Source organism: Oryza brachyantha, chromosome 9, assembly GCF_000231095.2.
Source record: "Oryza brachyantha chromosome 9, ObraRS2, whole genome shotgun sequence".
NCBI classification, from domain to species: domain Eukaryota; kingdom Viridiplantae; phylum Streptophyta; class Magnoliopsida; order Poales; family Poaceae; genus Oryza; species Oryza brachyantha.
The window spans coordinates 11,877,222-11,903,577 of NC_023171.2; the positions used below are offsets into that span (position 1 = coordinate 11,877,222).

The window sequence follows — 26,356 nt, forward strand, 5'->3', positions numbered from 1 at the left end:
CGTATTTCTTTGGAGGACGGAGAGAGATCATCTAAATATGAAGGTTCTCTCTCCTAATATGGATGACATCTAAAAATAGATGATAGGATGGCCATTCTGTTAGAGCTCAATTTATAGTTTTTATACTTTATTTTCAGAATAGAGAATGGGATAGAGTAGTTGTTGGGATGCTTTAGTACCCTGACCAAGCAGTTCACCGGAGGTGTCACGGGTAACAGTAAAGGACCCACCAGGCTGGGCCTCCCATACATATACTGTTCATCGTCATTGTGTTTGGTGGTCACAACAACCCTCTCCGGCAACGAACTGCCTAATTATGGACACATCGGCACCAGCGGCAAGAGCATCCATGAACTCCTTAGTCACTGATCTCGCAATGGTGCCAGGTCCTAATTTTTCAAAAAGACTTATCATATTATACCATAATAATTACTAAGAGATATATACTTATATATATATATATATAATCGCAAATATTTAAATTACATTTAGAAATAATATTTATATAAAAATATTGTACATGTTATTTAAAAAATTTAGAGTTGAAGCCCCCACGATTTGGGGCCCGAAGCGGTTATCCCCTAGGGCGATCCCTGGGTGCCAAGGTTGTTGTTGGCAAGGTCGGACTTGATCTCGCAATGGCCCATGAAGCCTATAAAAGGCAGCAATCGAGGCCCACGATAGCGGTCCGAATACGGGCTGATTTGCACTAAGTTCCGTATAAGTGTGGGCCCTGTGTAGAACCCAGCCTATGATGGCCGTTGGATCAACAACGAACGGCCCAGATTGAAGTTGCCGACCAGGAGATGGATATTTGCAAATAAACCCTTCTACTATTGTTTTCTTGCCGTTCTTCGACCATCCTCTCCTCTCCCCTCGCCGGCGCAGCCGAGCTCCGGCGGAGTCCCCGCCGAGGGAGAGAGAGAGTGAGAAATAGACGGCCAGCACGAAAATTCGAAGAAACGAGAGAATGTGCTGCTGCTGCCCATGAGTGGCTGACGTATTTAGTAATTAACTAGTAGTAGACATTTAACCAAGCGATTAACCGCACTAATGATCTACACCCGTGTTGACTAAACCTCGGTAATTAGTGTGGGTGCCACTACTGACAGTCGCCGTCTCTCTCCCTCTCAGTGCGATCGATGAAGTGACCAGTCAGTCATCCGGTTAGCTACCCTTGCACTTCCTGCACTTCTTCTCCCATTTCGGCACCCAGCTGACTGACTGACCCGGCACCCAGCTGACTGACTGACCAGATGCAATGCACTTCAACACGTTTGGTAGGCCGTCTTCGATTCATTCATTCATTCCCGGTTGATCAAGAACATATGTATATGCAACAGTAGTATAATGTTAGGTGCAGTTCGTCGTTTATCTGTCGGTTTTTGTTTCGGTTTGGAAAGGAAATCACGGCTTGATTTGTCAGGTCCAGCCTTTTTCAATTCCATGGCAGCGACGATCGAATTAAACGCTAGCTGCTTTGTCCTGCGAGCCTGAACAAACGGCAGGCATGCACAAGTGACAGGCCTGGTCAGGTTCCTGCTCCGCTGCACTGAAACCATTTGCAAATATTTTGCATGGCAGCAGACACCATCTGCGTGCACCGGGAAAAATGCAACGCATAGGTGTGTTGTTCATGAGTCTAATCAGGGTTACTTAAATCCGGTGTTGTTTATGTAGCATTGAAGTACATCAATCATATGTGTGTTGTAACTTACTAGTATTAGTTCAAGTAATCAAGTTGCGTGCTCGTGTCTGATCCTCTGTCCTGTTCTGGATGTTCCAATTCTGCAACTTTCTGAAGAAGCAATGTTTATACAGACACACTGCTTAACTCCTAGCTAAGCCTAAATAACTAAACCCTTATCACTGAAGAACGGAGCAGCATCCAGCTAGCTATCACTATACCAACCGGCCTGTAAAACAGATCGCCATTTTCTGCAGATTTGTGCAAGCAACGTGCGTTGGGTTTGATCGCAAGTAGCCATGACACATTGACACACACTGACACAAACCTGCATACCAGCTGTGCCGTCACTTCGTGAGTGCATCAGCAATTCAGCAATCAGCACTGCGTGCAAATGCATTTCCTGCTTTCTCGCGTGGTGGCAAAGAAAGAAAGCAACCTCCAACATATCAGCATTCTTCACCACCAATTTACACGAGTGTGACAGGTCGGTGTCCTGCTTCCCCTTTAATTAGAACGAGTGCCACGAGAGGTGTCATTTTCCTACGGCCATTCCGATATCATATCATCATAGCCAAACCGAAATAACCCAATTCGATATGCATCTATAGCAAATTAATTAGCAATTAACCGTAGCATCGTGATCGGCTTACCTCGTGGCTCAGGCTTGGCGACCTCGTCTCAGTGCGCGCGTGTGCGAGTGACTGATCACGTTGGAGTTGGAGTTGACAGTTGGTCACTAGCTCGCCTCGTCGTCGTCGTCGCCGTGTAAATGCCGGACAGTGGCCATGGTGCTCGTCGCCGGCTAGCTGTGCGTGTGTGTGTGTGTGTGGCGCACAACCTAATCTTTTTCTTGCGCGCAGCTGACGGCGGCGACGACGACTTTGACGCCGTGTGTGGGTGGTGCTGGGTGCTGGTGGCGTGTGTTCCCAACTAACGACGCTATATAAGCAGCGGCTATGGCCATCGTTTCAGCTGCACGGACGCACAGAGCGAGTGACGCTCAGATCCCGAGCTTGTGACGGAGGCGCTCGCCGGCCGGAATCCATGGCGTCCTCGCCGTTGAGGCAGTGCTCTCTTGTTCGCGGCAGAGCGTTTGCTCTGCTTGCGGTTGCAGCTCTAGCTGTGGTCACTGCTCCTCGCCGGATTGGTGGCGCCGCCGCGCCGGCTGCTCGGACGAACGACCCGAACTGGCACGTCTTCCGCGTCAGCTCGCTGCTGCCGAGCCCGGCCTGCACTGCATCCAAAGGTAGTGACAGCTATTTTTGCATCTGCTTAATGATCGTGCGTCTGCATTGTTTCGCCTACCGATCCTTGTATAAATGTTGTTCTTGAAAATGAACGACACAGTTTTCTTCCAAACATCATATACAAGAAACTAATGCATATGCACTCTTCCTCATTTTTCTTTTGGCGAGGAGATGCATGTGTACTCATGCAATGTTACAGAGGTCGACTATAATGCTTTTTATCGATGGAATTCTACCATCGGTATTATTGTCAGTAGAAAAATCTCAACCGCTGATTTAGAGTTCTATTACCACTAAAAAATACTCTAGTATCAGTGTTTAACATGTAGCTAACGTAGTTGTATAAACACTGATCTATTGGATTAGAAAAAATAAATGATCTAAATTAGTTTTACTATCAGTGAAGAGTATTATTTCTAGTATTATATAACACCTGACTACTATATTACCTGAGTAATTTGCATAGGTAGTTTCAGAGGATTAGGCTTTAGATGAAGCCAATTAATAAACTAATTTGATATCAGGGGTTCAGAGTTAAAATGCCCACTATTAGGTACACAGAAGTCAAAAGGAATAATACATCGTGAGATGAGACGACAATTGAAGTTTGTAAAGGAGAATTTCTTGATGTGACTATCTAACCGTAGAACAACTGAACAAATAATAGCAGGATTTTTGCCGTTTGTCTCCTTTCGCAGGTAGTAGTATCTGAAACTGAAGTTGTTGCTGCAGAAAAAAGAATGCGACCTGATCAACCAATAATCCACTCGAACTTATATAAATCCATGTCCATTTGGCCAAACAGAGGGATTGAAGGACTCAACCAATCAGAATGTTAGGTCTCTTTAGATTTGGAGTATGGTTACTATGTATTCTGCTTGAACTTGTATATGCATTATTCTGAAATTTAGTTTCACAGAAACTCAGTAATTGCGATAGAAAGCAACATATATCCAGTTCATAAAACTGTTATAAATATCCAACCTAGGTAAGATAATGTATTACAGTTTTTCACTGTCATGAATGGTTACGCTTTTGCTATAAATCACTCGAGTATTTTTTCTATAAATCACTCGGATGTAAATATATTTATAAAGCAACTAGTATATAATTCTAAGGTATCACAGTTTATTAGTACGAGACTTACATGTTAGTTATATATTGGTTACATTTGTAACTAGTTAAATTGTAGTCAATTATACTAAAGTTACATTCATGCAATGGTAAGGAAGAATCGCTGCCGGGATATATACCCACTTTAAACGTCTGTCAAAAAGTCAGCGGAGTCATTTATTGAGGGTTATTTTGGGGTTTCTTTAAAAAAATCAAACAACATATTTGCAAAAAGAAAATAACTTACGAATAAAACTTTTATGTATGTGTTTATAACAATTTAAAAGTCAAAACTAGAAAATAAACTGCAATAAAAAAACCTTAAAAGTAATTCCATATTTAAGATTAAAAATTTAAATTTTAACTTATTTATAAGTATAAACAAAAGCCACAAAATAGGGTGCCACAAAATAGGGTGTAAATATGAATGAAGTATATCACTATTCACTACATATATTGTTCTTGGTTTTTTATTTTGTTTTTTTTTCGGGCTATCTATGTTGTTCGGTATATTATAGTATGTTTGAAGAGATTTGCTCGGATCCAATAAAAAGTATCTCAAGATATCAAATCATCTTTCATTGTTGAATCTACTCAGTGCGCTGTTAGATTCAACGATCAGAAAGGATTTAGTATCGTGAAATACCGGTACCTCGAGGTACTTTTAATTACTTTATGTTAGACCTTCATTGTTGAATCTACTCAGTGCGCTGTTAGATTCAACGATCAGAAAGGATTTAGTATCGTGAAATACCGGTACCTCGAGGTACTTTTAATTACTTTATGTTAGACCGTAAAATTGCTAATGCTTGAAACTTAAAAATAGATGTGGTTGCTCTGCTTCGAGTTGCATCGCATTGCTCATTTCCGTTTGTGCTGCCCTGCAGCGACGTCGAACTCGTCGGCTCTCAGCGTCGTGCACCAGCACGGCCCGTGCTCGCCGCTTCATGCCCGTCGCGGCGGCGCGCCGTCTCACGTCGAGATCCTGGAACGCGACCAGGCCAGGGTCAACTCCATCCACCGCAAGGTCGCCGCCGCCGGCGCGTCCGTGGTCGACCCGGCACGCGCCTCGAAGGGCGTGTCCCTGCCGGCGCAGAGGGGCATCTCCCTTGGCACCGGCAACTACATCGTGTCCGTGGGGCTCGGAACGCCGGCGAAGCAGTACTCGGTGGTGTTCGACACCGGCAGCGACCTGTCGTGGGTGCAGTGCACGCCGTGCAGCGACTGCTACCAGCAGAACGACCCGCTGTTCGACCCGGCGCAGTCGTCGACGTACGCCGCCGTGCCCTGCGGCGCGCAGGAGTGCCAGGAGCTCGACTCGGGGACCTGCTCGTCGAACAAGTGCCGGTACGAGGTCGCGTACGGCGACCAGTCGCAGACCGACGGCAACCTCGTGCGTGACACGCTCACGCTGTCGGCGTCCGCCAAGCTCCCGGGCTTCGTCTTCGGCTGCGGCGACTCCAACACCGGGCTGTTCGGCCAGGCCGACGGGCTCTTCGGCCTTGGCCGCGAGAAGGTGTCGCTGGCGTCGCAGGGGGCGCCCAACTACGGGCCGGGCTTCACCTACTGCCTGCCGTCGTCGTCGAGCGGCAACGGGTACCTGTCCCTCGGCGACGCCGCGCCGGCGAACGCGCAGTTCACGGCGATGGTGACCAACAGCGACAACCCGTCGTTCTACTACCTCAACCTCGTCGGCATCAAGGTTGGCGGCCGGGAGATAAGGGTCCCCACGACGGTGTTCTCGACGGCGGGGGGCACGGTGATCGACTCCGGCACGGTGATCACCCGCCTCCCGCCGCGCGCCTACGCGGCGCTCCGGTCGGCGTTCGCGCGGTACATGGGGCAGTACAAGAAGGCCCCCGCGCTGTCCATCCTCGACACGTGCTACGACTTCACCGGCCACGCGACAGCGCAGATCCCCAAGGTGGCGCTGCTGTTCGAAGGCGGCGCCACCATGAGCCTCGACTTCACCGGCGTGCTGTACGTGTCGCAGGTGTCGCAGGCGTGCCTGGCGTTCGCGTCCAACGGCGACGACACGTCCATCGCCATCCTCGGCAACACGCAGCAGAAGACGTTCGCCGTCGCGTACGACGTCGCCAACCAGAGGATCGGGTTCGGCGCCAATGGATGCCGCTGATAGCTGGGGGGTTCGGCTGCTCGTTTGATTGGCTAGTATATACAAGAAAGAATCCAAGATGATGGAAACTGATCTTAATTTTGTTGCAGTGATACGAAAATGGAATGACTGAATAAATAAGAAGATCATCAATGGTGACATGTACGAAGCTGGAAACTCTTATTTTTGGATGCAAAACAGTATTTGGAGCTGTTAATTGACAGTGATTTACACATTATTTCATGCTTTATTTTTCATCACTCTGAAAGTCTGAAAAGCGAACACTACACAAGAGAGGCATACAGCTTACGTAGTGAAAGCCTTGCTACGGGTTTATGGCACACCATGGCGATTGATGGCGTCGGTGGCGGTGCCGACATCACCGCCGGCGACGGCGCCCCCTTGGTCACGCTGTGGCTGGCGCTTGCCGGTGGGGACGGCGGTGCCGGGGACGGTGGGGGCGTCGGTGCCGGTGCCGCCGTGGGGGACGTCGGAGACGGGGAGGTGGCCGCGGGCGCCGTAGGCGCGCAGCTTGTAGTCCTCCAGGCCGTCGTCCTTCTTGTACTGCACGTACGGGCTGGTCTCCAGCGGCAGCTGCACCGTGTCGCCGGCGAGCTTCCGCTCCTCCTGCTGCTGCTGCCGCCTCTCCTTGCTCGCCTCCATTGCGAATTCTCTCTTCTCGATCTGCAACTGCAACCCTTTCACCCTACTCTGGTTAGCTACTTGACCTGCAGCTGTAGTATCCAACACTGTTTATATGGATATAGATATGGGACGTTGGACTTGCTTTTGGCCTACTAGCAGGATCCAAGAAGACTTAGGGATGCGGGCTCATGGCCACCTCGCCATTGCCGGCCATTGCGGAGCTCCAGGTGTCAAGCGGAGGAAGACCTGGTTTTTACGCGTGGCGTGCAGCGATGGGCACCCAACACGTCCCGGCTATAGTTGCCCACAAGGTCCGAGGCTTGACGGCCCGGTCTAAGGTACAGGGTCATGTCCTGTCCAAGCACGATACGGTTCGATCGGTTTTGGGCTCGGGCCGGTTCGGTCGGATTCGGATGGTTGGACTGTGTCTGGGCCGCATCCTTGGCACGTTGGGCCAGCTAGGCACGCCTGATTCAACCAAAAAAACTTTGGGACCTATAATAGACTTTTATTTATATAAGGTGCAAAATAGACTTATTTTAACTACTACCTCTGTCTGTAAATATTTGACGCTATTGATTTTTTTTATAAACGTTTAACTATTCGACTTATTCAAATTTTTTTAATCAAATATGTAAAGCTATATATGTACATAAAAGTATATTTAACAATAAATGAAATGATAAAAATAATTAATAATTATGTAAATTTTTTAAATAAGACGAATAGTCAAACGTGTATAAAAAATCAATGGCGTCAAACATTTAGGGAAGGATATATATATATATATATATATATATAATAGCCCAAAGAAGAGAGGGGAAATAGACTTATTTTAACGGCCCAAATTAGTAAGGGATAAGATATAGACTTATTTATTGAAGAAGCACGATAGATCGTCGTGCCTTCGGACCGACCGAGTGGTATTGGGCCATGCCTGGACCATCGATGCCGCTCATGGGCCAGCACGATATGGCCCAATGGCTGATCAGGCTGTGCCGGCCCGACACATTCCGACACGGACTCGACCGTGCCTGGGCCGTGCCGGCAGCGCATTTGTCCAACTATAGTCCCAGGGTTGATGTTGTGGCGAAACTCGTGCATTCTAGTGCAAAATGCACATGAGCTCGGTAACTCGCGTACCTGAGGTGCGTCGGTTGATTATGTAACGCAAAGGCACAGGAGAAGATAGATCCAGCTCCCCAAGACCGTTGTTTCTATCGGATCGCAATATCATTCCAGCAATCAAGCTTAGCAGAAGTACTCCGTGTATGTTTTTTCATACGACGCTATTGACTTTTTAAAATATGTTTGACCATTTGTCTTATTCAAAAATTATATTCAAATATATAAAATTATACTTAAAGTTTTTATAATAATAAATTAAATTATAACAAAATAATTAATAATTATATATTTTTTTAAAATAAGATAAATGGTCAAACGTAAACATAAAAATCAACGACGTCATATAAAAACATGGAGGGGCTAATATTTACGAGCAGGGTTCCGTTTATCATGGAGAAGGCCAGAACCGCTACTCATGGTAGCACGATTATCGACGATAATCCCATAAAAATCATTGAATTTGAATTTATGATTTTTGATCAAAATCGTCATGATTTTAAAGAAATACCGCATGGTAGGACACGGTAACCGCTTGGTTTGTAGCGATTATCGCCACGTTTAGGTAAAAATGATAATCACGGGGGGTTTTTGCGAAATCGATAATTGCGGTATTATGCATGTTGATACATAGTCATGTACTCATGCTTGCAATGTTTTCAAGTTTCATCTCAAAACTTTGGCATGTGGATTGGAATGGCAACCGATAAAAAAATCATGACATTACCAAGTTTCCTCAAGAAAGGAAAGCATATATCCTAGTGAATTCCACCTTCGATACTATTTACTTACATATACTCTCGAACTAACATCCTAGGGTTTGACGTATAGATTGCTCGACTTTTGATGTTGATTTGAATGCACAACTCTTTGATTTTTTTTCATGTTTGTCGTCATTAATCATAGGTCCATGATCCTCCAAATCCGCATGACTTCTAGATTTCCTCATTCCTCAATGATTCATCTGCTTTTCACCAGAACAATAATTAATTTGTGAGGAAGAAAACTAAGCTAGCACAAGAAAAAGTGTTGAATAGAAACATGTGTAGTGTCTTACTGATATTATCCTCGTCATCATCAGAATTTTCATCCCCATTTTGAGAGGTGAAAATGGGAGTAAGATAATGCTTGTCCAGTAAAGCGAAAGAGGAGGTGCTGCAAGGTAGTAAAGAAAAAAAATATTTAAGCGACCAGGAGTGCATGCTCTGTAGCGTGCAATGCCGCAGAATTATACTAACACAAGTTGGTAGTTTCACACAACATACATCGGATGGAAACTTATCAATCAAAATGTCACCATATTAGAAAGTAAACTATTAAGAACTTTTTTGCCGTCCTTAAAAAATACCTCGAGTTACCATATTTTTCAGTGTAAAAGTTTAGTATTGAGGGTACAAGTATCAAAATTTTGTACTAAAATTTTTGGTACCTCAAGATATTTTTTAAGAATAGTAAAAATGCTCAAACTATAAAGAGCAAGTACTTCAATCTCAATGTGCACTATTGTACCTTTTCTGGATTTCTCTGAGTTTTATTTTGAATCTGTTTGATGTTGATGTTTCTTCCTCGTAATGTTGCCCGGTGTAGCCAGCATTGTTCCCATCAAAGTTCTGGTACATATAGTAAGTACAACATCAACAAGTGACGAGCCAACAATAATGCTATGGTGTTAATCCATGAGTCGTAAGAAATATATACAAGTAGGAATAATAGCCACACAGCCAGAGCACACATGGCATTCAACAACAAAATTATCTGGTAGTGCTCAATATTTAATTAAACAAATCACGATGAATCATTCAAATAAAAGAAATATCTACACCTTTTGTACTCAGCACCAGCAGGTTGAACTTATGGAGAGAACCAATTAGCATTTGTTTTTTTATTCTTAGAAAGGAACATACCTAATCCTCCATGGACAAGAAAATGGAAATAAAACTTATGGATATCCAAAGGATTAAGATATCCAAATAAGCCCTTATGGGGATAACTACAAGTAATGCAGTGCGATTACATGCCCGGTAGAATTGCACTGATATTTGACATTAGGCTAATAATGTATAGCAAACAAATAAGATTTCTTTGTTTAACTAACCTAATGGTATAAAAAGAGAAACATAATGTATCTGCATTTACTTATGTTGCGTTATGTAAGTACTTACCTCATATGGATGATGATAGCGATGACTATCCCCAACTACCTGTAAGGATTCGAGCATTGTGCCAGTTGAGCCTCCTATTAGAAGCACCTGGAATGTTTGTCAATACGACATTTAGAATGATCTAAGAATAGCATATAACCTGAAACATCCATAATCCTTTGCATAAAAATAGTGATGGGTAGTCTTGGCCTTAATTTATGTAGCATTAAAAGAATTACAACCAGTAACCTACAGTTAAAACAACAATAGATGTGGTAGCGGTGAAAATTGTTTCGCCATGTCCTTCAGGAAGATCATGAACAGACTGAATTGCAAGGGCAAATGCCATTGCCCCCCTAAGACCTACACAAGATGAGCCAATGACATGAGCACAACAAACATGTACCTAATTTTATTACCTATTTAGGCATACATAATTACATACCACTATACCATAGTGCTAGCTGATATTGCCTAGGTATTTGGCAGTGTACTGGTCGTGCCAAATTTAATATGTATGCACAAGAGAAGACATTTGCAGCCCTTTAAAATAAGATGACATTAGAAATTAACATAATTATATAGGCAAAAACATTAACTAGTCCAACATCAGACCAAAAGATAATCAGGCAGATGAGTTGGACAAAAAAAATACCTTGCAAGTAATATAAAGATCTGGATGCATATGCAAAAGAAAAAATTAAGGAAACAACAAGAACTATATTGTTTGTAATAAACACATTAAGGGTTTGTGTCTTATCCAGGCAAAGGATACAACTGAGAAAAAAATGAATCCAATATGTGACCAGCTTTGTCGCTCCATTGCAATATCAAATCCCATGTATATGAACCTGTGTAAAATGCATTACAAATTCAGTGTTTAGACTTACTTAATTATTGGATCTAAAGGATTTGCTTACACGAAAGCTTCTGCTAGCGATGAAAGTAGATGGAAAAAACGACCAGTAAAACGCTGAGAATCTTCTGACAAGTTGCAGAAGGTGTATCTCTTCATAACCTGACAAAAAAACCCACTTCTTGTAAGCAAGCATGTTTATAATGTATTCCCAAAAATAAGTATTTCTATAATAATTAATAAGAACAAAATCTAGAAAAAAAATCATCAAAGGTAAACTTACAATCCCAGTAAATAGAATAGAAACGATACCAGACAAACCAATGCCTTCAGATAGCATGTACCTGAAACAATTAGCAATTATTTACAACAATCTTGAAAAAGAAGGTAAAACAGAATAAGTTACAAATGTGGGCTTACGAGAAGTAAGGGAAAAGGACAAATAAGCAACTTTCCAGATTATAAAGGCTGTAAGTAAAAATAAATGATATTAGTTGTTTATATGTGGGATACTAGTTTGTTCAAAATTGGATATATACTTACTTCTCAACACCTAGAGCTGCATACTTGAAGAGGTTTGACAAGATTAAGGACTGACAACCGAGTCTCAATAAGGATAATATACACAAAAATGAAGTCCAAAAAAACATTAGTTTTTTCATTGTAAGAATTTTTAGAATAATTGGCAATAAAATTGTTGATTTGTCCATGTACATACTACATACCCAAGATATTGTTCCTGTCGGTTTTTTTTTCCCTCTTGCTCTTTAGAGTACATGGAAAACATCATTTAAATGCAACACAAAGATAATTACATATTTACTTGATTTTTTCCCTCCAACCCTTGAGATAATATACATAAAAATGAAGTCTCAAGGTATGGAAATATAACATATTGGTTTCTGGGTGGATCCAACATGTGTATTCTAATTTTTAATAGTAAGAAAAAGGGGAATTCAGGAGGCCACAAACATAAGTATTACATTTCTTTATAAGTATAAAATATATTTAATATATGTTATAAAAATCTAGGTGATACTAGCTGAATTGTGCTCATCATGTACATATGACATGTATATTGGTTTTAATTTGCAGAAGTGGAATACCAAAGAGGTGGCATTGTTCCAAATAAAGAAAGCATACATTAGGTCCATATTGATAAAAAAAAGGTCAAAATAAAGGATATGAGAGCAGAAATAAGCCCAACCCCAACGCCTGCACAACAAAAGGGAATTGAAATATCCAATGTTAAACTGTAAATATATATTCCTATGTAATCATAACCAAATGCTAAAATCCTATGGAAAAGGAAAATACATAAGCAGCTCAAAATTTCATGTGTTACATGCATATGCAGACATTTAAGCTATAGTACCTGATGACATTGAACCAACAAAATTCTCAAGAAACTTGATGACAACTAGAAAATAGTTTTGTCCAAAAGAATTTGTCCTCATTAAAGCCATACTCCTGGAAAGTTCAAACTATTAATGATGGGATTATGAAAGGAAGCTATATAAGCAAAAGGAGCTTAGGAAATACATTCTCACCTATACAAGGATATAGCCACCTGAATTTGCAATCCATAGTTAGATACCAAACAATATGCGCATATCAGTAGAAATTAAAAAAATCAAAAACTTGTATTAAATAATAAATAAGGTATGCATACGGCATCATTGAGAACTGATTCTCCAAAAACCAACGCATAGAGGTTCACATCAGTGCCAAGTTCCTGCAAATTGATGGACATTATGTGATCCTTTTATTTCAAATTTTATACAATATAGTTTATATAGGGATAGCAGGAACCTGAAATATGGACAGTACAGTAACAGGATCAGTTGCTGACACTAGTGCACCAAACATCATGGACTCAGCTAGAGGCAACTTATAGATGATGTGTATTAACCCACCACCATATCTGTGATATGATGAATGAAACAATAAATTGTACATATTTATGTATGAAATAAATATTAAGGAATAGGCATGGAGACAATCTAGAAAGTACCCTTACACTAAAAGACCAGTGATAATAGAAGCAATGAAGGTTCCCAATATTGCAAATGTTATAATGGCACCAAAATTCGAAAAGAATGGTTTCTGTCAAGAAAAAAATATGATTAATTAGGTGAGAATGAAACAATCTTAACCAACGAAGAGGCTTCAAGCTTTTGACACTTACAGGTGCTAAGTTGAATCCAGACTGAGTAAGGTCCAGTCAAGTAAAACATGGTAAATTTTCGTGCAAGTAATTAAAAAAACAAAATCAACATACAAGAAAGGATATAATATAATTGGAGGCAATAAGAAAAGAAGGAAGAAGTCCTCCCGAAAATTGAACCATCTCCTGAATTAGAAAGCAAATGAACATAACGAAATGTTCAGATTTAACAACAATGTTACATTTTGCAAGGAAAAAAATACATATAGTAAGTAATATAAAAGATTATCACCGAATACTTCTTTGAGTGTTTGATATGTTAGCAATGCCTCCAACAATCATCCCTGACATAAAAAGATATCAAGTAATTTCACAATAATGTGGTGTAATGTGATTCTAACATTTTCAATGTGCCTTCAAGTTGTAGAAACTATTAAGTAAAATGATGGGGTCCTCTCACCTAGGAGGTTCCACTTCTAAGGTATAAGGTAAATAGTATAGATAGTCAACAAAAAACAACAAACCGTTAGATGATCCAAACAAAAGTAGCTAGAATAAATCCAAATAGCACATCATTTATCTTAGATCACCACATATTAGTAAAAGCTATGTTACTAAAATTTTTAACAGAAATACGGTTGCTTATCAAAAGTAAAATGCGTCTTTTAGCAATACATGCCAACTTAAAGGTTTATTTTCTCCTTAATAGCTATAACCCATAAGCTACAACCAATCTATAACCATCAATAGTAAAATTTAGAAAGGATGGTTTAAACTAGATTACAGTGTGCATGCATGCATATTTGTTCATCTAATTCATGTTTGAACACACAACCAAATTTGAACATATCCATAGTGGTTCCACCTAATCACACCAATATTGCTTGCAGCTGAACACCATGTCAACATTTTCTGTTGCATAAAACATCGCTAGACAACCCCAAACCCCATTACCCAAAACAATACAATGAAAGGAGCAACACAACAGTGCATAGGGATAATGATTGCTAGATTCGACACGAATTCCTTGAATCCCCAGCCGCAGGCGATGATCAGCATGGTTAAGGATACATGGACGTGCACACATACCAATAAGGAGGGAGGCACTAGCCTCTGGGATGTAATACACCTTGCGGCGACGGAGGAGATGGCCGAGCACAAATGAGAGCACCAACATCAATATCTGCAACAAGATCCCCACCCCTGCCGCCTGCTGCTCATCCACCAACCCTACCCCGGCCACCGACACCGACACCGCTGTCGCAACAACATCATGCGGTGGCGCTGCCGCCGTGACCATTTCCCCAATCACTCCTTTCCTCTTCGTTTCTGGCGTTTGCTTGCCTTCTCATGCGTGTGCCGTTCGTCGGTTTTGTAGGAAAAATGATTTGGACCAGGCACCTGATGTCGACCAAAGGATCAGGTGCTCCCGTTGCATGCCTTTTTCTGCACCATGGCTGCAGTTCTCTCTACCCCTGCATGCCTACTTGCCTAGTCATTATGAGAAGACACTTTGTATGGGCACTTATGCATGTAACAATAGCTCAATTAGCGAGTTTCCAGCGGATTTTATCTGATTTGGGATCCAATTATACCATTGTCTTCATTACAAGTTAATTTTTATAGAAAAATGTCACATGACTATATTCCGATGAAAAAATATGTCTCAATATGTGGGATTTAATTGTTTTAGAAAGAAACAAATGTTTCAATTGGAATATGACTGTTGCATATTTTTATTTTGTGTGTTCCAATGATTTTTTAATGCTGCATATCGTTAGGATGTTTCCATAAGTGTTTTATGATGTTTCACTAGTTAGGCTCCCTTTGATTCAGAGAAAATACATAGGAATTTTAGATAATTTTATTTCTATAAGATTTTTTTCCTACAAAGTCATTTGAATTAAAGGAATGAATTCTATAAAATCCTATGAAATTCCGATAGAGTGCCTCTTCCCATACAAATTTTGGGGAAAATCTAACAAGAGGTAGAACCTCATGGAAAAATCCTTTTAAGTCTTTATCTCTCCTCAAATTCCTATGTTTTTCCTGTGGTCCAATCAAACGGTCATTCCTACGTTTTTTATGTGTTTTACAATTCTCTGTTTTACACCTATATTCCTGTCACAATCCATATATATTTGTCTGTTTCTCCTCTGTTTTTTCATTCCTGTGATTCAAAGGGGGCCCTTAATTTTGAAATATTGCACACAGTATTTTTTACATGTTTTAGCAAATATCTTGTAATGAATATGCATATGCATCTGGGATACTATTTTATTTTAGAGTTTTTTTTTACTTTTATTGGAAAAGTATATTGAGATACCATATTTTTCAGTGTAAAAATTTAGTACCTTAAGAAACAATATAACTCAAGGTATCAGAATTTTTCACTAAAGTTTTTGATATTCTAAGATACTTTTTAAGGATGATTAAAAAAAGACCGATTCAAAATTTATATTTTTCATTCCAATATGACATCGCACTCGTTCCACAAGAAAATGGCACCGCACGGACAAGGATGGGGTGAAGTCGTGTTAACATATTTTGTCTTCTCCTCGGTTTCCTACATTGACGATTCCCACCGCAACAAATCTGTGGCAATGGCGCGCCTTCACTCATTCAGTCAGGTCAAACACGGCGAGCAAGTAGCTGGACGGCCATGATGAGTCTTCTCCGGAGAAACTGAAGCTGCCACTGAATCGATCAGCTCGACGATGGCGCCTTCACTTGTAATCGCTGTGGCGATGTTTCTCCAAGCCGCTACGATGGCGGCAACCGCGCTTAGCCTATCGCTGCTGGGCTGCCCGAGCTCGTGTGGCAGCATGGTCATCCCTTACCCGTTCGGCGTCGGCGAGGGCTGCCATCTCGCCGGCTTCGCCGTCACCTGCAACCGCTCCTACCACCAACCGAAGCTCTTCCTCGGCGACGGCGGCGGCGCAACTGAGGTTCTTGAGATATCCATCCTAAACTCCACGGTGGTCGTCAGCAGCGCCTTCGACGCCGCCAAAGGCGAGGAGGGCGCCTGGGGCCGCGGCCTCGGCGGCGCGTTCTACCTCCAGGAGCGGCGGAACCGGCTCGTCGTCGTGGGCTGCAACCTGCAGGCCGCCCTCCTGGACGACGACGACGACGGGCAGCGCGACATCGTCGCCGCGTGCACCACCATCTGCGGCACCCGGCCGGCCGGCCGGGCCGCGTCCTCCGACGACTCGTGCACCGGCGTTGGGTGCTGCCAAGCTTCCATCTACCTAGGCCTCACGTCGTACAGCGTCCAGCTATCACCCTTCGGCACACGCAGCACTGGGCCGCCGCCGACTACCACCTCCTCGCCTAACCTGTCGGCGGCTCTCGTGTTCATCGCCGACAGCGAGTGGTTCGCCGGGAACGCCAGTAAGCTCGGATCATCAGCGCGGCAACCGGGCGGCGGCGGCGACATGCCGGCGGTGCCGGCCGTGCTAGACTGGGCGATCGGGAAGTCGGGGTGCCCGGCGAATGGGTCGTCGGACACGGCCTGTCGCAGCAGCAACAGCTACTGCCGCAGCTCTACCAGCACCTCGCATGGCGGCTACTCGTGTCGGTGCAGCAGCGGGTACCAGGGCAATCCTTACGTTGCAGGTGTCAAGGTAGGTTAATCACAAGGAGAAGCATGCAAATTTCTTTGCCCTTATTTTCGAATCGAGATTTGCTCCGGTCCAACAAAAAATACCTCGAGATACCGGTATCTCGAGGTACCAAATCGTTTTTTACCATTGGATATATCTAAAGGATATGCACTATTAAATCCAGCGATCAGAAATGATTTAGTACCGTGAGAGGTACTGGTACCTCGAAATACTTTTTTTTGTTAGACCAAAACAAATCTCTTTCGCATCAGTTCTGCCAAAGCATTGTAAATAGCACGTATTAATTAAGTGGCACATGTTTTACTCCCTCACGTGCTCTCTCTATATAATATTCTACTGAAAGTATTACCACTGGTAAGATAAATCTCAACGGTTAATATAGAGTTAGAAAAACATTCTACTACTAAGAGTTTATAGATAGTATAAATAGATCTATCAAATAAGAAAAGATAAATAATCTATATTAGTTTTACTACTAGTATATATTTCTATTTTCCTTATATTCTCTGTCAGGTAGGTAATATCAATTACTTTTAGTCCAATTAATCCTAGCTCTCTAAATAGCACGTATTAATTAAGGTAATTTAAAGTGTAAATACAATTTTACCCCTTTTTGGGGGAAAATATGGCATCACAAACATAGCTAAGCCATCTCCCCTCTAAAACCACTCTTTCAGATATCGATGAGTGCGCTATGCTAGAAGAGCACCCCTGCTATGGTGAATGTACAAACAAGCCAGGATCGTTTTCGTGCTCGTGTCCGGGTGGGACGCACGGTGATGCTCTGAACGAAGGTGGATGCGAACCAACGAGTACGTATAAATTTATCTTCAATTCATAACTTCTTCATCTTTGCAATCGTCTCTGTTCTCTGCAAATCCTTACACAAACAGGCAAGGATTGCCTAAGCTATAGCGAAATAGAGAGTTGTGTTACTTATTTGTTTTTTATTGGTTTAAATTGAGTTCAGGTTATCACCCACGTGGGTGTCTAATTTTAGATTGGAGCGGTGTATATATGAATATGATGAAAATAGATAAACTCTTAACTAAAAAAGTTCTTTATCATCCTTGAAAAGTATCTCAAGGTACCGAGAATTTTAGTTTAAATTTTTTATATCTTAAGATACAATGTACCTCAAGATATTACACTTTTTACACTAAAAAATATGATATCTTGAGATACTTTTTCAAGAATAATAAAAAAGCTCTAACTAAAAAGTTTTCAGGCTGGTTCCTAAAACCCCCCACGCACACCACACCTAACGTAGCTCCGCCCCTGCAAACAGGCTTCAGAATTGACTCTTTATCTTCTGTTGGCAGTTCTGCTTGTGGTTATAGGAGGCAGCAGCGGCGTAGGGATTCCATCTCTGTTTGTGATTGCCATGGCAGTAGCATACATACTCAAGGCACGGAAAGCCAAGAAACTGAGAGCCACATTCTTCAAGCAGAACCGTGGATTACTGCTGCAACAACTTGTTGACAAGGTGATTGCTGAAAGGATGATGTTTACCTTGGAAGAGCTCGAGAAGGCCACAAACCGGTTTGACGAGACAAGGAAGCTCGGCAGTGGCGGCCATGGCACTGTCTACAAAGGCATCTTGCTAAACGGGGGCGCCGTTGCCATCAAGGAATCAAACATGGCGGTGCGAAAGGAGATCGACGATTTCATAAACGAGGTTGCCATTCTTTCGCAAATCAACCATCGCAATGTCGTGCAGCTATTTGGATGTTGTCTTGAAACACAGGTTCCACTGCTGGTGTACGAGTTCATATCAAACGGAACACTTTCGGACCATCTTCACGTTGAAGGCCCCAAATCCTTGTCATGGATGGATAGATTGAGGATTGCTCTCGAAGCTGCAAGTGCTTTAGCTTATTTACATTCATCCGCATCCATATCAATAATTCACAGGGATGTTAAGTCTGCCAACATATTACTTGATAGTCACTTAACAGCAAAAGTATCGGACTTTGGAGCCTCTAGGGGCATTCCAGTTGATCAAGCTGGTGTGACAACCACGATCCAAGGCACGTTTGGATATCTAGATCCTGAATATTACCAAACGGGTAGATTGACGGACAAGAGTGACGTGTACAGCTTCGGTGTCATAATTGTGGAGATGCTCACAAGGAAGAAACCTACTGTTTTTACATCATCGGACAATGTCGGTCTGATTGCACTTTTCAATTTGCTGATGATACATGATAGCATCTATGAGATATTAGACCCTCAAGTAGTCACCGAGGGCATGGAGAATGTGAACGAAGTTGCGGCACTGGCATCGGAATGCCTAAGTTTGAAGGGGGAAGAGAGGCCAACAATGAGGCAAGTGGAGGTAAGACTGGAAAGGATGTTAGGCTCAAACAAAGACAGTCTACAAGGGCTTTCAGCTGAGCTGCACAGTCCACAAACTCAACTCAACAATCGCAACACTACCGAGCTATACATCATGGAACAGGATTTCTTGCTATCGGCAAGCTTTCCACGGTGATCTTACCTCTCAATGTCCTTACTGGTGGTGGTGTTTGAGGTAGCTGAGATTGAAGTACTCTGTTATCTGATTGTTGTGATAGCTATTTAGGAATAGACAACCGGATTAATTGCTACTAATAAGGTCAAACGAGTAGCTTTTATATAAAATATTTTTCTGCATGAAACACACCTATTAGAAGCTTGAGAAGCTGCCCACAAAATATAGAAGATCCATAGTTGAAAAAGGCACTCAGCCGATGTATGCAACCCTAGAAGCAGCTTACAGTTCAGTACCAGTCCTGCCGCTCGCACGATGCCAGTGGCCTTCTTCGTTGATCTTGGTACTAGCAGCATTCTGAAGTACAAAAACTGTGTAATTTCTGATTGATATAAATGTTAGAGTATCCCTAACAGCTCATCTAAATTTGGTCATCCATATATTTATTTGAATGATCATCTAAAACACTTTCATCCTTCATATCCTTTTGTACTCTAACAGATCATCTATATATGACATCCTCTATATCTATGTGAAGGATTGGAGAGAGAACATCTAAATATAGAGTTTCTCTCTTCTAATATGGATGACATCTAAAAATAGATGATGAGATAAATGATCTGCTTAGAGCATCCCCAACAGCTCATCCATCCCATCCTTCATCCTAGAAATAGAGGATGAAAAGTAAAAGTTGAGCTCCAGCAGAACATCTATCTTATCATCTATTTTTGGATGTCATCCATATTATGAGAGAAATTCTATATTTAGATGTTCTCTCTCTAATCCTTCAAATAGATTAATAAATATAGAGGATACTATATATAGATGATCTGCTGGACTACAAAAGGATATAAAGGATGAAAGTGTTTTAGAATCCTCCAAATAGATAATAAATATAGAGGATGCTATATATAGATGATCTGCTGAACTATAAAAAGATATGAAGGATGAAAGTATTTTAGATGATCATCAAAATGAAGATATGATGACCAAATTTAGATGAGCTATTGGGGATGCTCTTTTAAGTTTTGCTGATTTGGTCGGGCAGATGACCTGCAGAAAGTACAGGTGATGTGATCAGTAATACCGTATGAGATAAAACATTAAACATCATCTTGGTCTATAACATGAATTCTACATAAAACAATGATTTTATATTGATTAACCGTGCAGGATATTCTAGTAAGCGGTAAATCGGCAGAATAGCAGTATGAGACTATGAGTATGACCCTACCACGTACTTTCTCCATTCCATATTATAAAATTTTCTGAGTTTATCTAGATTCATCCATATATCAATGTATATGTTTTGTATATATGTCTAGATTTATTAGCATATATATACAATGTACAAAGTCTTATAATGTAGAATGGAGAGTATATCAGGCATTTCACATTTCCATAATTTAAAAGCATGTAAAGTCAATAGACCCAGATGAGTAAACAACAATGATGTTGGGAAACTGGGAGTTATGGACAGTGAAAAAACCTATATTTTGGACCTACCTCTTTTGTTTCTATTTACTTCCTCCGTTTTTTATTTAATATCGTACATTTGATCATTCATCATATTGAAAAAATATAATTATTAATTATTTTTTATGATTTGATTTCTTACCAAGAAAACTTTAAGCATGACTTATAATTTTGCATGTTTGTACAAAAAATTTGAATAATATGACCAGTCAAATGTAGATCCAAAAGTCTTACGACTTCAATTGAAAAACCAGCGGGATACACTGTGCAGTGCCAGCAGTGGATACCCTATTTGCTCACTTGGGAGTTCAAGGTTTCAAGCCAATCACAATTGGCTGAACATAGCTATGTAGATACAGACAAAGTTGCCTAGTTGCATTCTACAATCCAAATATTTCTTGTCAGGATTCTAAATAGTTCATCATATACTCCGCTATTGTCTATACCAAATCCCAAATGTAAGCAGGGTTATCATGCTTGACATCCCCAACAAATGACAAAAATAATATCACCAGATGAATATCTTTGATGTCAGTCTGGGAACACCAATAAAAATCCCAAACCTAATCCAAATAAGTGTTCTGTCTCCTTTACTTTCCTTGGTTGAATCACCATGGTTCGTCCTACTTTGACATGATCAAGGTTTGACATAACTTAGTCTATGCAAAACAGATTATTTTATTTTCCCAAAACAAAACTAAGTAAGCATGGCCACACATATAAATGCATTTGCCATGACCCAATAATGCCCATGACACATGTCGTTCCATAACCTAGAAGAGAGGGAAAAGATGGGCTCACAAAGCTGTTGCCATGTTAAAGCAATATTCAACATAATGAAGCCCAGAAGCCTTCAAGAGGAGCAGCAGCATAACAAGGCCAGAACAGTCGAGGCAGAAGCAAGGCAAAACACTCTCCGAGACATCTTGTATCCTCCACAGAGCTTCCAGGGGGAGGCAATTGGAGCCCCATCACCTCGGAGGCACTCTCCAAAGGTTTGCCCAATTAACCCGGATTGCTCTGATGAAAATAGCTCTCGTAACATCAGGGACAGCTTCTCCATCGATAGAATCTCTATTAGGAGCCAAAACAGCATCAGGAGAGTTAGCTTCAGATTACCAGATGAATCCGACGTATTCATCATTCCCGCATGTAAAGATCCTGAGAGTTACTCCAGTGATGACGATGAATCTGTTGAACATGTAAGTGAAGAAGACATTGATGCAAGGAAAATCTGTTATGATATAACCGGATACTAGCAGTATTGCTCTCCTGTATCCCCAAAAAAGACACACTAGAGGAAAAGAGGCTTAAAAAGGCAAACTTGTTAGTTGATCTATTCCAGAGAAGATACTCATGGTATACAGTAATATTAGTTTATGCCTGCTTGTTGCTTATCAAGGATTATACTGTACGACACTTTAGAACAAACTCATAGGTTGGTCTATTTTTCAAGAGTATACTCATGGTATGCAATAATAGAAGTGTATGCCTGCTTGTTGCTGTCAACAGTTAAACTGTATGGCACTTTATAACTCATTGGATTTCATGTAGATGTATGCAATTCAGTGTATTTGGCCTTCGGACTCTTCAATGCATTGTAATACTCAGCTTTCTACACCTTTTCCTACTCTGAAAACAGGAGAATATAAAAGAAAATGTTATGTATGTTATTGAATCACCTTTGCCATGTATAATGTAGAAACATTTTTCTATCACAGTAATCATTTAGCTATATAAAACTTATTTTCTAATATAGAAGGATAAGAGATACACATAGTCACATACAAAAGCCAAACAGCCAACACCTATTTATTCTGTCCTTTTCCTCATGAATCTCCAATTCCTAGTGAAGCAACTTAAGATATTCTCAGCAAATAAGGGTGAGAAGCACAGCTGACCTACTTCTATACACTATCTATAGTCAGATTTGAAGCCCTCCGTCAGTGCAACAACCTTTGAAGATAGCTTTGACTGTAGTCTGGAAACAGCTTGTCTAATATCCTACAAAGTAATCATTTGGATTAGATTATTCAAGAATTCACAATGATTTGTTTTAGGAAACAACGAATTCCCAATGTTTAATAGGTTAATGATTACATACCTCAAGACTATATCGATTTGAGAAATGTGTGAGCACAATGGTCTTGTTTCTAAACCATTGGGAGTGCTCCATTATCTGTTGAGCACATACCAGGTTTATGTTATCTCATTTAACCACCAAAATTGTCCCAAAGCTCACTAGAATTATGGAAGAGAGAGTGTGACATGAAGCAAATCACTATTTACCTCAGAGAGATGCATGTGGCCATGCTGCCGAGCATGATCAACATCAATTTGATCATCTAGGAAGGTTGCCTGTGAAAAATGTCAAATGATGTTGGTGCCAAAGCATTCAATATGGGGGACGTTTGAATTTATTTTTTCATGTTTCAGATTTGACTGTACCGTATGATCAAACAAAAATAAGTTCTTTTGCTACTTCAATAGAAAATCTAACAAATGCCATTGACAAATACTTAATTCTAAGAAATACCATCGACGAATGCGAGTTTTAAGAAATGTCATTGTACAAACGAATTTGTCTGAGAAATGCCATCGTCGTTAAGGTTCCGTCCAAATTTTCCGTTAAGTGCTATAGCATAAACAGTGTATTTAACGGTAGAAACGGACGGAACCCTAACGGCGATGGCATTTCTCAGACAAATTCATTTGTACAATGGCATTTCTTAGAACTTGTATTCGTCAATAGCATTTCTTAGACTTAGACGTTTGTCAATTGCATTTTTTAGATTTTCTCTTCAAGTGAAGATATAACAATCAATATAATAGGGTAGTTTTGCTTAAAGATCTCCTTTTGCCATTCTGTGCTATTTCAGGAACATAGTTGTATTATATTATTATAACACACCCTTTTTCACTGACTTTGACATGTTCCATGACAACAACCACATCTCTAAAAGTGACTGATTTTTTTATCATAATGTATTTTCTGTATCTTTTTTATTTTATTTGATAATATATACAGCGAGAACAGTTACTTTCACAGGTTAGGAAATTGGGAGCAAGGGCTATAATTCAATGAAACTAAGTCTAAAGCCAATACCTCAGTTATAAGGACTTTTGCTCTCAGGGCATCTGCATTTAGTGGGTCAAGAATAAAATCAGACTTTGTGTCTCCTGTAAAAGCAACTTCTGGATATAGTATAGTATCTGTAATCTGACACAAAAGAATGGAGTGAGTAACAACACAGATACAGTAATATTTATTACATAGAATAAATTGATAGCAGACCTCGGTGCCTGATTTCTTCATTTTCATTATTTGAGTACCCTTCAAGTGAGCATACTGTTTTTTCAATTTTCTCCGAACAGAGTAGATGACATAACCCTTTAGATTTACACAACCAACACAACGGGAATTAGTTATTAAGCACTAAATTGTCCAAGAACTAGAACTTTAGATTTGCTAACTATAATTAAATTGACCTAGAGAGCAATACCTGGCTGGGTATAGCGTGGTGAGTTTCAAATGGTCTGGCAACAAGGTCATTACGTATTTCATATGTCTCTCCTGAAAACATTTGTAGAAACATTAGAAATAAACCAGGAGAAACACAAAAAAATAAAGTGAGATGAGCTCAATACCCAAATCAAGCGCAACCAATTCAACTTTCAGGTCAACTTGACTCATTCTACGATGGATTTGAAGTAGATCCTCAACATCATCCTTGATGCATGGTGGTACAAATACAACAGGAGGCTTCAAATTGTAGAGGCCACGAGTTGCTACATACATTGGAAGACCACCCTGAACAATCAAAATAAAAAAAAGCTGAAGTGTTACCAATATTTTTATAGAACCCCCTCCAGTCAAGTATATTTGAGGTTGGGAGAACTAAATTTAGTTCTTCCAATGCCAAATATATCTGACTAGAGGGAGTAAAAACAGATGTAGATATGGATGTATTTACATTGTGATTCTTTTTATTTTGCATGATATGGTCGAATCACATTAGAGCAGCAAATGGCAAAATCGATAGCAAAACATATCTGACAGTAAAAGGGAACAAATTGAAAATTTTCAATTGTTTTCCAGAGGAGAAATATGCCGGCACAATCATGATTTTTTTTTTTGACATCCCTCCAAAACACAAGCAGAGCAGGTAAAGTGCAAGATGAGATTGTTTAAGAATTACAAGCAGCCTAACTTAGGCTAGCTCATCAGAAGAATTGGTGATAAAAAAAAAATCTACCACGACAGTATCTTGTTCGACAAAATAACTGAAGACTACAGTCCAAATTACTGATAATTAAGACCCGACATTTCCCCCATGATAATTGATTCTATATGCAAACCCTTCAAACTACTGAAATAAACCCCTTACATCAGTTTTTATATGACACTTTGCGATGGCGCATCCAAAGCTTAGCTAGAGAGGGAGTTGTCTCTATACGAAATTGCAAAGCAAGCATAACAGAAATGAAACAAACGAGGACAGGGCTCGGGGTGCTCACGATGTGGTCGAGGTGGGCGTGGGTGATGAAGAGGTAGTCCTGGCTCACGGCGAAGAGCGGCCCGCGGCCGATGTCGAAGGCGACGTTGAGGGACGGCACGGTGACGCAGGTCTCGTGCCCGCCGACGGAGACCCCCTCGATGGCGTACCCCTCCGCCTCCACGCCCTTGCGCTGCACCTGGGCGCGCGCGCGGCGGTACTCCTCCTCGTCCGCCATCGCCCGGTCGAGCACCGACAGCAGCCCGCCCGCCGCTCCACGGCCGCCGCCGCCGCCGCCCTCGCCGGCGGTGCCCGTGGCGACGGTGGCGGGGGCCGCCTTCTTCGCGGCGAGCGTCTGGAGGCGGGAGGAGGAGGAGGCTGCGACCGACGCCGGGGCGAGGAGGCGGTGGGCGAGGCGCGGCGAGGGGAGGGAGAAGAGGGAGGCGGCCGCCATCTCGGGCGTGTGGCGGAGAGTTCGAACGGTGGCGACGGCGTCGTGGGGTTCTGGGTTTTGGAGAAGCCGGCTCGCGGATAACGAAGGCTTCTTATTTGCAACGGAGCCCTGTCTTGTCCTAAAATTGTTTTTGTTTCCACAGCAGAAGAGGGAAAGATCACTTACTCCTGATTAATCAAGGTCTCAAGGTTCTTCCTGTAAAATGGCAAGTTAAGCTCTGCTATTAACCTACGATGGAGCAGGTTGTACAACCGTGTTAAGCCGTGTTCGGCAGTGCATACTTATTTCTTGTTTAATGCTACTGATTTTTTATCTACGTTTGACTCTTCGTTTTATTTAAAAATTTATATAATTATTAACTATTTTATTATAATTTGATTTATTATTAAAGTAACTTTAAGTATGATTTATAATTTTATATATTTAGACAAAATTTTTGAATAAAACGAAGGGTCAAATATAGATAAAAAGTCAATGGCACCAAATAAAAACCGGGGACATTACTAACCAATATTCACTCTTTATCTATGTGCATGTTTTCAAACTATTAAACGGTATATTTTTTATAAAAAAGTTATATGTTAAAGTTACTTTTAAAAATTAGATTAATTCTTTTCTCTAATTTTTATATTTAATAATTAATTAATTATATACTAATTTGTTACTATTTTATGTTTTCCTCGCCGATTAATAAACCAATCGCCGAACGGGCCTTAATGGCTTTATTAACAGCG

General features: G+C 41.2%; 5 protein-coding genes across 10 annotated transcripts; 2 read left to right on the forward strand and 3 right to left on the reverse strand.

Moving 5' to 3' along the window:
• Positions 1-2,679: 2,679 nt before the first annotated feature.
• LOC102705004 (aspartyl protease family protein At5g10770-like) lies at positions 2,680-6,327 on the forward strand. Its single transcript, XM_006660687.2, has 2 exons — positions 2,680-2,936; positions 4,938-6,327. The coding sequence occupies exons 1-2, from the start codon at positions 2,735-2,737 to the stop codon at positions 6,185-6,187; spliced, it is 1,452 nt and encodes a 483-aa protein (XP_006660750.1). The 5' UTR covers positions 2,680-2,734; the 3' UTR covers positions 6,188-6,327.
• A 56-nt stretch (positions 6,328-6,383) lies between these two features.
• Positions 6,384-6,851, reverse strand: LOC102701203. The gene has a single exon (XM_040527534.1). The coding sequence runs from the start codon at positions 6,827-6,829 to the stop codon at positions 6,500-6,502; it is 330 nt and encodes a 109-aa protein (XP_040383468.1). The 5' UTR covers positions 6,830-6,851; the 3' UTR covers positions 6,384-6,499.
• A 1,681-nt stretch (positions 6,852-8,532) lies between these two features.
• On the reverse strand, positions 8,533-14,448 carry LOC102701478 (sodium/hydrogen exchanger 6-like). Its single transcript, XM_015841169.2, has 22 exons — positions 14,190-14,448; positions 13,393-13,444; positions 13,227-13,286; positions 13,122-13,146; positions 12,954-13,039; positions 12,746-12,857; positions 12,606-12,668; positions 12,484-12,503; positions 12,309-12,403; positions 12,120-12,148; positions 11,477-11,508; positions 11,354-11,401; positions 11,217-11,277; positions 10,998-11,095; positions 10,853-10,928; positions 10,733-10,752; positions 10,523-10,620; positions 10,331-10,440; positions 10,099-10,185; positions 9,446-9,546; positions 8,994-9,091; positions 8,533-8,903 (listed from the first exon to the last, which is right to left on the reverse strand). Exons 1-22 carry the CDS (start codon positions 14,398-14,400, stop codon positions 8,872-8,874), a joined length of 1,614 nt encoding a protein of 537 aa, XP_015696655.2. The 5' UTR covers positions 14,401-14,448; the 3' UTR covers positions 8,533-8,871.
• Positions 14,449-15,817: 1,369 nt separating this feature from the next.
• On the forward strand, positions 15,818-19,312 carry LOC102701755 (wall-associated receptor kinase 3-like). Its single transcript, XM_015841170.2, has 3 exons — positions 15,818-16,727; positions 17,401-17,535; positions 18,046-19,312. Exons 1-3 carry the CDS (start codon positions 15,818-15,820, stop codon positions 19,215-19,217), a joined length of 2,217 nt encoding a protein of 738 aa, XP_015696656.2. The 3' UTR covers positions 19,218-19,312.
• An 828-nt stretch (positions 19,313-20,140) lies between these two features.
• On the reverse strand, positions 20,141-25,677 carry LOC102705278 (tRNase Z TRZ2, chloroplastic). 6 transcript variants are annotated; one of them, XR_005812447.1, is made up of 11 exons: positions 25,191-25,677; positions 24,321-24,483; positions 24,176-24,246; positions 23,968-24,063; positions 23,779-23,892; positions 22,962-23,030; positions 22,777-22,851; positions 22,578-22,676; positions 21,792-21,863; positions 21,474-21,692; positions 20,141-20,249 (listed from the first exon to the last, which is right to left on the reverse strand). XR_005812447.1 is itself a non-coding variant. In XM_040527538.1 (9 exons), the coding sequence occupies exons 1-8, from the start codon at positions 25,620-25,622 to the stop codon at positions 22,587-22,589; spliced, it is 1,110 nt and encodes a 369-aa protein (XP_040383472.1). In that variant the 5' UTR covers positions 25,623-25,677; the 3' UTR covers positions 20,234-20,249; positions 22,578-22,586. The 6 variants fall into 6 exon arrangements, 4 of the variants coding, with proteins under 4 accessions (XP_040383472.1, XP_040383470.1, XP_040383471.1 ...); XR_005812446.1 differs by having other exon boundaries at positions 21,474-21,863; XM_040527538.1 differs by lacking the exons at positions 21,474-21,692; positions 21,792-21,863 and having other exon boundaries at positions 20,234-20,249.
• Between the last annotated feature and the right edge of the window lie 679 nt (positions 25,678-26,356).